The sequence below is a fragment of the Erithacus rubecula genome (genome assembly GCF_903797595.1).
Source record: "Erithacus rubecula genome assembly, chromosome: 31".
NCBI lineage: Eukaryota > Metazoa > Chordata > Aves > Passeriformes > Muscicapidae > Erithacus > Erithacus rubecula.
In genome coordinates this window covers 373410-385319 of record NC_136682.1, presented here as the reverse complement: position 1 = coordinate 385319, position 11910 = coordinate 373410, and the positions used below count along the sequence as shown (strand labels likewise).

General features: G+C 70.2%; 1 protein-coding gene across 2 annotated transcripts; it reads right to left on the bottom strand.

Annotated features, from left to right (window-relative positions):
• Positions 1 to 381: 381 nt before the first annotated feature.
• Positions 382 to 9999, bottom strand: MAP3K12 (mitogen-activated protein kinase kinase kinase 12). Of its 2 annotated transcripts, XM_079329237.1 has the most exons (14): positions 9811 to 9999; positions 7992 to 8328; positions 7388 to 7571; positions 5979 to 6170; positions 5212 to 5370; positions 4659 to 4817; positions 4224 to 4332; positions 3253 to 3362; positions 3018 to 3134; positions 2686 to 2823; positions 1844 to 2282; positions 1583 to 1653; positions 1218 to 1470; positions 382 to 553 (listed from the first exon to the last, which is right to left on the bottom strand). In XM_079329237.1, the coding sequence occupies exons 2-14, from the start codon at positions 8317 to 8319 to the stop codon at positions 461 to 463; spliced, it is 2352 nt and encodes a 783-aa protein (XP_079185363.1). In that variant the 5' UTR covers positions 8320 to 8328; positions 9811 to 9999; the 3' UTR covers positions 382 to 460. The 2 variants fall into 2 exon arrangements, with proteins under 2 accessions (XP_079185363.1, XP_079185364.1); XM_079329238.1 differs by lacking the exon at positions 5979 to 6170.
• Positions 10000 to 11910: the final 1911 nt, after the last annotated feature.

The window sequence follows — 11910 nt, the reverse complement described above, 5'->3', positions numbered from 1 at the left end:
AACACCCCAGCTGGTGTTGGGGATCCTTCCAGGGGCTGGAGAACCAACCCAGTGCTCCCAGTATGGCCCAGTTGGGTCCCACTGGAATGGGGTGAACCCATTCCCATACCAGGCCCAGGAGCTGTGACCCCTCTGTGGAATTTTTTGGGGGTTCTTCCCCATCTCCCCCCAAACTGGTTTTCAATGGGAACCTGCTGTTGGTTCTGTTCCCTCTCTGCTCGACCCCCGGGGGTGACACAGACCCCACAAACCCCCCCCCCACCCCTCCCAGTGCCACCAGTAAGGAAGGGGAGGCTCAGCCCCCCCAGTGTCAATTTGGGGTGTTTCAGTGGGACCCACACCAGCAAAGGACCCCCAGAGCCCCCCCAAGAGCAGCAGCAGTAGAGAGCAATAGATATTTATATAAATATTTGGGGCTGTACAAGTGGGGGAGTGCAGGGGGGCGTGGGGGGCGCACAGGTCACAGGCCCGGGGGGGCTGTGGGCCGGGGGGGCCCCTCGCCGCTGCCTGAGTGATCCAGCTCTGCACTGTCACAGTCCGAGTCCTCGGAGACCTGGGGTACAAATGTCAGGGGGTGGGGGGCCATGGGACCCCCCTCCCCCCTGCCGACCACACTGGGGGGCTCAGAGACCCCCACCAACCCCATGAGAGCCATTCCTGGGGTGCTTGGAACCCCCTTTGCCAACAGTCTGGGGGCTCAGAGACCCCCCCCCCAAATCTGTGAGACCCATTCCTGGGGTGCTTGGGACCCCCTTTGCCAACAGTCTGGGGGCTCAGAGACCCCCCCCCCCCCCCAAACCCGTGAGACCCATTCCTGGGGTGCCTGGGACCCCCTTCCCTCTGCCAACAGTCTGGGGGCTCGGAGACCCCCACCAAAATCCACGGGGACCATTCTGGGGGGGCTCAGAGGACCCCCTTCCCTTTGCCAACTCCATCTGGGGAACTCAGCAACCCCCCCCAAACCCGTGGGGACCATTCCTGGGGTCCCTGCGGCCCCCCTTTCCTCTCCCCCCCCCAGCTGGGGGGCTCAGAGACCCCCACCAAAATCCACGGGGACCATTCTGGGGGGGCTCAGAGGCCCCCCTTCCCTTTGCCAAACCCGAGGGGACCATTCCTGGGGTGCCTGGGACCCCCCTTCCTCTCACCCCCCCCCCCATTTGAAGTGCTCAGAGACCCCCCCTCACCCCCATGCCCGCCCCGGGGAGGGGGCGCATCACCTTGGTGGGGCTGAGCCCCCCGTGCCGGCGGCCGGGCCCCTCGGGGGGCGCCGCGTCCAGCGGGATCTCGGAGCCCTGGGACAGCAGATCCTCGGAGCGATCATCGGGGCGCTCGTCCGTGTTGGTGCTGCCCACGTCGGGGGTCGCGCTGTGCGACGGTTCGCTCGTGTGACCCTCGTCGCCGTCGCCGTCCGAGAAGTTCTCCGAGCTGAAGGTGGACAGCGACTGGCGCTTGCTCATCCCCGGGGGCCACCTGGCGAGGGGCGAGGGGGGCCGGGCGTGAGGCCGCGGTGGGCTGGGGTGGGGGTCCGGACACCCCCGGACCCTCCCGGTGCCCCCGGGCCCGCGGGGGGGGGCGCACCCACCTCTGCCGCAGCGGCAGCTCCACCTCGCTGTCCACTTCGCCCTCCTCCTCCTCCGACGAGACCCCCCGTTTCTGGGGCACAGGGGGGGCGTGTTGGGGTCCTCCTGGTGCCCTCCGGGAGCGACCCTCAGTCCGGGCCCGCCGCCGCCCCGCGAGGGATTCCTGACGCCCCCTCCCCAAGAGGAATCCATCCCCCCTCCCCCCGGGGACTCCCCCCGTGTCCTCGCCCCCCTCCAAAGGGTCCGTGGGTCTGGGGTCTCACCTGCCCGCGGGTGACGGCCGCCCGGTACAGCAGAGCCGCGGGGGTCAGGTGCTGCCCGGCGCCCCCTTTGCCCCCCCGGCCGGCGCCGCTCTCCCGCTCGGGCTCCCCGGGAGTGGGGGGCTGCGGCGGGGGGGACCCTTGGGTGCCCGTGGCGCCCTCGGGTCCCACATCAGGTACCGCGGCCGGGGGGGCCCCCGCGGCCTCCAGGGTGCCCCCGAGGATGTCGGGGCTGGCGGCGGTGGCGGGGGGTCCCCGGGGGGTCCCGGCCTCGGGGCCCGGCTCCCCGCAGCCCCCCCGGGGTCCCGCCTTGCGGTGGCGCCCCTTGGCCCGGCGGCTGCGCCCGGGGGACGGGGGGCCCTTGGGACACCCCGGCAGTGCCACCTGCGCCATGGCCGCGTCCAGCTTGGGCAGCAGCACCTCCGGCTTCAGGATGTCGGGGCTGCACACGGGGAGCGACACGGGGAGGGGCTGTGGATGGGGGTCCCGGCACCGGGGCCGCCTCTGGGCTATCCAAAGAACCCCCCTCCCTCCGCGGGACACCGGGATCCGCAGCCCCAGAGCTCCCCCAAGCACCCCAAACCCCCACTCCGCAGACCCCGAACATCTGCACATTTCCCCCTTCAAGAATCCAGACACCCCCAGTCCCTTAAACGACCCCAAATCCAGACCCCCCAATAACTGCGCACCCAGAGCCCCTCCCCAAAAGCCCCGACACCCCCGTCCCAAATTACACAGCCCTCCCAGCCCCCTAAACCACCCCACATCCGCATCCCCTCAACCCAAACCGCCAGCGCCCCCATTTCCCCCATGCGCCCCCACCCAGAGCCCCCAGCCCCGCTCACCGCTTGCCGTGGGGCGAGAGCTTTTGGGGCACGTTGCGTTTCTTGATGAGGGTCTCGACGGCGTTGCCGTGCAGGAGCCCCCGCGGCACCCGCGGCTTGAAGAGCCCGGGGTAGCGCTTCTCCAGCGCCTGCTCCCGCCTGCCACGGGCCACGCGTGGGCACCCGCGCCCCCGCCCGTGGCAAGCGGGGCCCGGGGAGCGGCCACGGGAGGGCCGTGGGGTGGACAAAGGACTGGCCACGGCCAGGAGTGACCGTGGGATGGGTACAGGGCGTGCTGGGGGCGCTGTTTGGGGGTTTATTTAGGGGTTTATTTGGGGGTGCTGCCCACCCACCTGAGCAGCTCCTTCTCCTTGAGCTCCAGCTGCAGCATGAGCGCGCTGAGCTCCATGTAGAGGTTGTTGGCTCGCTCCAGTTTCCGCTCGTAGTGCTCCCGGATGTCCAGCGCGTGCCTGGGGACACGCGTGGCGTCAGCACACGGGGCCGGGGACACCGGCCGGGGGACAGGGACAGGGATGTCCCTGTGCCCCGCCACCCCCAGCGCCCCCCGTGCCCCCAGCACGGCCCCACCGCAGCTCCTCGCGCCGGCGGTTGATCAGCTCCTCCTCCAGCCGGTGCAGACACGTCCCCTCCGACTTGATCTTCTCGAAGTGCAGCTTCACCTCCTCCCGCCACTCGGCCTGCGGCGGGGGGACAGCGCTGTCACTGCCCCCTGTCATTGCCCCCTGTCACTGCCCCCTGTCCCCTATCACTGCGCCCTGTCACTGCCCCCTGTCCCCTGTCACTGCCCCCTGTCACTGCCCCCTGTCCCCTGTCCCTGTCCCCTGTCACTGCCCCATGTCACTGCCCCCTGTCCCTGTCCCCTGTCACTGCCCCCTGTCACTGCCCCCTGTCCCCTGTCACTGCCCCCTGTCCCCTATCACTGCGCCCTGTCACTGCTCCCTGTCCCTGTCCCCTGTCACTGTCCCTGTCACTGCCCCCATCCCCTGTCACTGCCCCCTGTCCCTGTCCCCTGTCCCTGCCCCCTGTCCCTGCCCCCTGTCACTGTTCCCTGTCCCCTGTCCCTGTCCCCTGTCACTGCCCCCTGCCCCCGTCACTGCCCCCTGTCCCTGTCCCCTGTCACTGCCCCCTGTCACTGTCCCCTGTCCCCTGTCACTGCCCCCTGTCACTGCCCTCTGTCACTGTCCCCTGTCACTGCCCCCTGTCACTGCCCCCTGTCCCCTGTCACTGCCCCCTGTCACTGTCCCCTGTCCCTGCCCCCTGTCACTGTTCCCTGTCCCCTGTCCCTGTCCCCTGTCACTGCCCCCTGCCCCCGTCACTGCCCCCTGTCCCTGTCCCCTGTCACTGCCCCCTGTCACTGTCCCCTGTCCCTGTCCCCTGTCCCTGTCCCCTGTCCCTGCCCCCTGTCCCTGTCCCCTGCCAGTGTCCAGCTCTGGCCATCCCGGACACCGCAGGCTCTGCCCACTGCAGGCACTGGGTGCTGGGTCCTGTGGAACTGGGGGCACTGGGGGCACTGGGGGCACTGGGGGCACTGGGGGTACCTGGGATTTGAAGTATGTCTCCTGGGGGGTGGACAGCACATCGGCCGAGGCGATGTCCAGGTGCAGCAGGATCTGGCGGAAGGACGGCCGGTTCCGGGGCTTGCTGTTCCTGGGGGGAAGGACACGGCCCTGAGGGGGGGCTGGGGGGTCCTCAAGGTGCTGAGGGAGTCTGGGAGGTCTCAGGGGGGTTCTGGAGCAGGCTGGGAGTGCTGGGGGTGCTGGGGGCGGGTCCAGCAGGTTTTGGGGAGCAGTGGCAGAGGAGGGTGCACAGGACACATGGGGAGTACCAGGGGACCCCTGCCCTGCCCCTGCCCACACAACCCTGTCTGTGGGGGGCTCCCCCGTGCCACAGGGCCCACAGAGTGTCCCCAGGGTGTCCCCAGGGTGTCCCCAGAGTGTCCCCAGGTGTCCCCAGGTGTCCCCGTGGCCACTCACCAGCACTGGCGCAGCAGCACCTTGAAGCCGTCGGGGCAGCTGGAGGGGACGGGCAGGTGGAGGCTGTTGCTGCCCACGCCCCAGATTATGGCCGACGAGTCCACGTCCTTGTAGGGGATCTCACCCGTCAGCAGCTCCCACAGCACCACCCCGAAGGACCTGAGGGCACCCACGGCCCCGTCACCCACAGCTGTCCCCGTGTCCCCCATGTCACTCCCAGTGTCCCCAGTATTCCCAGTGCCCGGATCTCTGGTGCCCTCCATGTCCTTGGCATCCCCACAATGTCTCCTGTCCCCACTTTCTGCCCCTGCTGTATCCCCAGTGCCCCCACTGCTGTCCCCATTGCCCCCACAGCTGTCCCCACTGCCACCACAGCTGTCCCCATTGCCCCCACTGCTGTCCCCATTGCCCCCACTGCTGTCCCCATTGCCCCCACAGCTGTCCCCACTGCCACCACAGCTGTCCCCATTGCCCCCACTGCTGTCCCCATTGCCCCCACTGCTGTCCCCAGTGCCCCCACTGCTGTCCCCAGTGTCCCCAGGGCTGTCCTCACCAGATGTCCACCTTCTCGGACACGGGCTCGTTGCGGATCACCTCGGGGGCCATCCAGGCCACGGTGCCGGCGAACGACATCTTGGTGCTCTTGTCAATGAGCTCCTTGGAGGTGCCGAAATCCGAGATCTTCACCACATCGTCATAGGTGATGAGCATGCTGGGGACACACGCTCAGTGACACGCCAAGGACACGCCAAGGACACGCCAAGGACACGCCAAGGACATGCCAAGGACATGCCAAGGACACGCCAGTGACATGGGGACAGTGGCACCGTGGGCATGCAACTGCTGTGAGCACCACTGGGTCACGGCACGGACATGGACAGGGACAACATGGACAGGGCAGGGGACAGCACCAATGGGGACAACACTGATACAGACATAGCTCTGGCATGGACAGGGCAGGGGACAGCATGGACACAGCACCAACATGGGACAATGCCAACATGGCCATGGCACTGCCATGGGACACCACCATGGATGTGGGACACCATGGCACATGAGTGTGACACTCATGAGACACGAGTGTGCTCCTGTGGAGGGGACACCACCACATGCACAGCTCGGCCACCACAATGAGCACGGCACTGTCACGGTCACGAAGCCACCAGGAGTGGCAGTGCCACCGTGACACGGCTCAGGGACACCGGCAGGGACATGGCACAGCCCAGGACACGCCCGGTCCCGGCACAGCACCCGCCCCACGGTGCCCCCGCCCCACGGGGACCCCACCCCACGGGGACCCCGAGCCCCGTCCCCGCTCACTTGGGCGACTTGAGGTCGCGGTGGATGATCTTGTGCAGGTGCAGGTAGTTCATGCCGCCGGCGATGCCCATGGACCAGTCCACCAGCAGGGACGGGGTGACCTTGCGGCCGGCGCGCAGCACCTCGTAGAGCTGGCCCTGGGCGCAGAACTCCATGATGATGCAGTAACAGGGGGCCTGGGTGCACACGCCCCTGCGGGCACAGCGCCACCTCAGCGCCCGCCGGGGCCACCGCGGCCACCGCTCCGGCCAGGACACCCCTCCAGGGTCCCCCTGCCCGCGGCGCGCCCGTGACTTCTGTGGCTGTGCCCAGGCTGTGTCCATCCAGTGTCCATGCTGTGTCCATGCTGTGTCCATTCCATGCCAATGCTGTGTCCATGCTGTGTCCATGCTGTGTCCATGCTGTGTCCATTCCATGCCAATGCTGTGTCCATCCAGTGTCCATGCTGTGTCCATGCTGTGTCCATGCCATGCCAATGCTGTGTCCATGCTGTGTCCATGCTGTGTCCATTCCATGCCAATGCTGTGTCCATCCAGTGTCCATGCTGTGTCCATGCCATGCCAATGCTGTGTCCATGCCATGCCAATGCTGTGTCCATGCTGTGTCCATGCCATGTCAATGCTGTGTCCATGCTGTGTCCATTCCATGCACATTCCATGTCCATGCCATGTTCATGCCGTGTCCATTCCATGCACATTCCATGTCCATGCCATGTTCATGCCGTGTCCATCCCCATGCTGTGCCCATGCTCCAGCATGCACCATGCCATGCCCATGTCCCATTCCTGCAGTGTCCCCATGCCCATGCTGTCCCCATGCCCATGCTGTCCCCATGCCCGTGGTGTCCCTGTACCCGTGGTGTCCCCATTCCTGCAGTGTCCCCATGCTTGTGGTGTCCCCATGCCCATGGTGTCCCCATTCCTGCAGTGTCCCCATGCCCATGGAGTCCCCATTCCTGCAGTGTCCCCATGCCCATGGTGTCCCCATGCCCATGCTGTCCCCATGCTTGTGGTGTCCCCATGCCCATGGTGTCCCTGTACCCGTGGTGTCCCCATTCCTGCAGTGTCCCCATGCCCATGGTGTCCCTGTACCCGTGGTGTCCCCATTCCTGCAGTGTCCCCATTCCTGCAGTGTCCCCATGCTTGTGGTGTCCCCATTCTGGCAGTGTCCCCATGCCCATGGTGTCTCCATGCCTGTGGTGTCTCCATGCCTGTGGTGTCCCCATGCCTGTGGTGTCCCCATTCCTGCAGTGTCCCCATTCCTGCAGTGTCCCCATGCCCGTGGTGTCCCCATGCCCGTGGTGTCCCTGTGCCCGTGGTGTCCCCATTCCTGCAGTGTCCCCATTCCTGCAGTGTCCCCATGCCCGTGGTGTCCCCGTGCCCCCGCCGGTGCCAGCAGCCCCCCGCTCACTTGAAGGTGATGATGTTGGGGTGCTTGAGCTTGCGCAGGTGTTTGATGTCGGTCTCCTTCAGGTCCCGCACCTTCTTCACGGCCACCTCCTCTCCGTGGAAGCGGCCCAGGAACACGGCGCCCTGCGCGCCGCTGCCCACCCACTGCAGGTCCAGGATCTCCTCGAACGGCACCTCCCAGGGGTCTGCGGGCAGCGCGGGCATGGCACCCGCCCAGCGGGACCCCCGGGGCACCCCCGGGCATGGCACCCGCCCAGCGGGACCCCCAGAGCACCCCCGGGCATGGCACCCGCCCAGCGGGACCCCCAGAGCACCCCCGGCATGGCACCCGCCCAGTGGGACCCCCAGGGCACCCCCAGCACCCTTATCCCCATGGCGCACCCACAACCATGGCACCCCCAAACCCACACCCCTCCTTTATCCCCCCACCCCTTCTTTTGCACTTCACCCCCTCTTTTCTCCTCACGCCCTCCTTTGTCCCTCTCACCCGCACATTTACCCCCTTGGACTCTGCTTTGAACCCCCTTTTCCCCCCTTCTCCCCGTTCTCCACCCCCCGTCCCCTGTCCCGGTGCCGGTGCCGGTTCCGGTGCCGGTGCCGCTCACCCTCGGGCGGGTGCTTGTGCTCGGCCGCGTACGCTTTCCCGATCATTGTCCACACGGGCTTGAGGCAGCCGAAGAGCCCCTCCAGGAACCCGCCCCCGGCCTGGCAGCGCAGGTGGGCGGCATCGGCGGCCAGCGGCCCCGCGGCCTCGGGGCCGAGCTCGGGGGGCCGGGGTCCCCCCCGGCGGGGCCAGGCCTCGGGGGGGGCGCTGGGGGCGGGCAGCACATCGCGCAGGACGCACTGGGTGGGGGTCAGCTCCTGCTCGGGGGTCCCGTCCGACGGCAGCGCCAGCGACGGCGATGGGGTGCGGGTCTCGTGCAGGCAGGCCATGGCCGGAGCCTGCGGGGCGAGCGGGCAGCGGGATGGGCGAGTGGTCAGTGGGATGGGCGAGCGGTCAGCGGGATGGGTGAGTGGTCAGGGGGATGAGCGAGCGGTCAACGGGATGGGCGAGTGGTCAGCGGGGCGAGCGATCAGCGGGATGGGCGAGCGGTCAGCGGGATGGGTGAGTGGTCAGCGGGATGGGCGAGCGGTCAGCGGGATGGGCGAGCGGTCAGTGGGATGGGCGAGCGGACAGTGGGATGGGCGAGCGGTCAGCGGGGCGAGCGGTCAGCGCTGCCCTCGGGCACCCCGGAATTGGGGACGAGCCCCTTCCTACACGTGTGAGCCCCCCCAGGACCCCCGGGCTCCCCCGGCTGCACAGAGGTACGAGCCCGTGGGACCAAACTCGCCCGTGACCCCCCAAACTCGCCCGTGACCCCCCAACTCGCCCGTGACCCCCCAAACTCGCCCGTGACCCCTTTGCACACCCGCGCCCCCCCTCCGGCACGCTCGCCCCCCGCTCCCCCCCTTGTGCCCCCCAAAGCACCACGGCGGGGTCACCGCCGGGCACGCGCCACCGGCTCGGGGGAAACTGAGGCACGAGGGGTCCCCGGGGCGGGGGACAGTTGCCATGGCAACAGCGCGCCCGGCGATGATGTCATCACTGAAATGGGGGGGGGGTTTGAGTCACGGGGGTGGCGGGGGAAGGGCTGAACGTCACCCCGAGGGACCCGCGGGGGAGGGGGACACGACCCCGCCCCTCCAGGTGTCGCGTGTGTCCCCCCGTGGTGACATCACGTCACACGGTGACGTCATCGCGGCTGGGGATGGAGCCTCCCCCCCACCCCCCCCTCCCCGGGGAAACTGAGGCAGGAACGGGGGGAGCAGCGCCCGGGGGGGCTCGGGACAAAGCGGGGACGGGGTCGTGTGCGCGACACGCGACAGCGCCGGGCCCGTGTCGCGACAGCGCGGCGTGGGAGGAGGGGAGCGGGAGCGGAACAGCGCCCCCGCCGGCGCGTCATGTCGGGACACGGCGCCCTGTCGCGACATGCGGAGGGTGCGGGGGATGCTGCGTGACGGGGGCAGGGGGCGCGGGGGGGTTCCGCACCCACGGGGGCGACACACGGACACGCGCCCGGACACGCGGACACGCGCAGTGACGCGGGGACGCGCGCACACGCGCGTGTAAGAGGTCACGAGCGCGCGCACGGGTGCGGGGGTGCGGAGGGGGGATGGGGGGGGTCGTGCGCGTGCACGCGCGTGTGCGGGAGGCCGCGCGCGTCCCCTCCCCCCCTCAGCCCCCCCCACCCTGCGGGGGGAGGGGAGGGCGCGGCCCCCCCGGCCCGGGGGCACCGGGGGATGGAGGGGACGGTGACCCGCCCTCGGTACCGGCCCCGGTACCGGTACCGGCCCCGCTGCCCCCCCCTCCCCATCCCGGCTCATCCCCGGTGCTGCCCCCGCCCCCCCCATCCCCGCGCATCCCCCCCGAGCCGGTGCCGGTACCTGCGGGGGCTCCGGGCCCCGAGCCCGGGGATGCGGGAGATGCCGGGGGGTCCCGGGGGGGTCCCGGTGCCGGGGGGGTCCCGGCGGTGCCGGTGCTGGTGGGGCTGGGCCCGGCGGGCGGGGCCGGTACCGGGGCCGGGGCCGCGGTCGGGGCGAGCGGCAAGAACGGCCCCGCCCGACGGGAACGGCCCCGCCCCGGCCCCGCCCCGCGCACCGGAGAGACCGGCACGGGCACCGGGAGCCCCCCCGGCAGCGCTGCGGGACCCGGTACCGCACCGGGAACCCGGGACCCCCGATACTGCACCGGGACCCCGGTACCGCACCGGGAACCCGGGACCCCCGATACTGCACCGGGACCCCGGTACCGCACCGGGAACCCCGCTACCGCAGCGGAACCCGGTACCGCAGCGGAACCCCGATACCGCACCGGGACCCCGATACCGCACCGGGAACCCCGGTACCGCACCGTGAACGCGGTACAACACCGGGAACGCGGTACCGCACCGGGACCCCGATACTGCACAGGGACCCCGATACTGCACCGGGACCCCGATACTGCACCGCGACCCCGATACCGCACCGGGATCCCGGTACAACACCGGGACCCCGATACCGCACCGTGAACCCGATACCGCACCGGGACCCCGATAATGCACCGGGACCCCGATACCGCACCGGGACCCCGATACCGCACCGTGAACCCGATACTGCACCGGGACCCCGATACCGCACCGGGATCCCGATACCGCACCGGGACCCCGATAATGCACCGGGACCCCGGTACCGCACCGTGAACCCGGTACCGCACCGTGAACCCGGTACCGCAGCGGAGAGACTGGGACCAGGACTCAGATACCGCAGCGAGACCCCTCCCCCGGCACCGGGGACCCCCCTGACAGCGCACCGGGACCCCGAAACGGCACCGGGACCCAAATACTGTATCAAGACCGTCCCCCGGCACCGGCAGGGACCGGCACCGGGAACCCCGCAGCGGGGGGACCGGCACTGGCACCGGGACCCCCCGATACCGCACCGGGACCCCGACTCTGCACCGGGACCACCCCCCGATACCGCACCGGGACCAACCCCCGTACCGGGGGGACCGGCACCGGGACCGGGACCGCCCGATACCGCACCGGGACCAACCCCCGTACCGGGGGAACCGGCACCGGGACCGGGACCGCCCGGCCCGAGCGGCACGCGGGGCACCGGAGCCATCCCAGTGCTCCCAGTACGGGGGTCCCAGCGGTCCCATAGGGGTGGCCCTTTCATCCCCTGGATCCCAGTGATCCCAGTATGAGTGTCCCATTGATCCCAGCGATCCCAGTGCTCCCAGTATGGGTGTCCCATTGGTCCCAGCGATCCCAGTGCTCCCAGTATGGGTGTCCCTTTGATCCCAGTGCTCCCAGTACGGGTGTCCCTCGGTCCCCAGCGCTCCCGGTGTAATCCCAGCGCTCCCACTCTGACCAGTGTCCCCTCTGCCCCATTGTCCCCATTGTCCCCATTGTCCCCATTGTCCCCTCACCCCCTCGGGGGGAAACTGAGGCACGACCCCCATCCCCCAGCACCACGTGACCCCGCTTCCCGCCCCTCTGCGCTCCCGCCGACCCCTCGGCGCGGGCGGTTGTGGGAAGCGTAGTCCGCCGAGGTGTATTCACTGCGGCTGCGCGCGGTGCGGGCCGCGCCGGGCGGACTACATCTCCCAGCAGCCCCCGCGCGGCGCGGCGCTCCCGTGATGCCGCGCGCCCCCTGGCGGCGCGGGCGGCGGCCGGAGCGGCGGGGATGAGCGAGGAGGGGGCGGGCGGGGCCCGGCGGAGCGGCGGCGCCTTCCCCAGGTACCGGCACCCCCGCAGCCCCCCGCAGCCCCCCGGAGCCCCCCGGAGCCGCCCGCGGCTCCCCCGGCACCGGCACGGCCCCGCGCGCGGCGGCGGCGGGCAGGGGGAGGGGCGGCCTAGGCCGGGCGCGGGCCCCGGTGGGGGCGGGGGGGCGCGGGGCCGGCCCGGGGGGCGGGGAGGGGACGGGGCTGTCCCGGAGCGCGGCGGCGGCGCCGTCCCCGTGCCCGAGACCCGGTGCCGCCCCTCGTGCGCCCGGCGGGAGTGC

Bases quoted from the DNA above. Each gene is read 5' to 3' on its own strand.
- MAP3K12 (XM_079329237.1), bottom strand. From the start codon at position 8,319: ATGGCCTGCCTGCACGAGACCCGCACCCCATCGCCGTCGCTGGCGCTG. The intron at 5,371-5,978 runs GTGAGCGGGGAC...GTGTGTCCCCAG, and splicing joins CGCGACCTCAAGTCGCCCAA to CATGCTCATCACCTATGACG. The intron at 1,471-1,582 runs GTGGGTGCGCCC...GCCCCTCGCCAG, and splicing joins GAGCTGCCGCTGCGGCAGAG to GTGGCCCCCGGGGATGAGCA.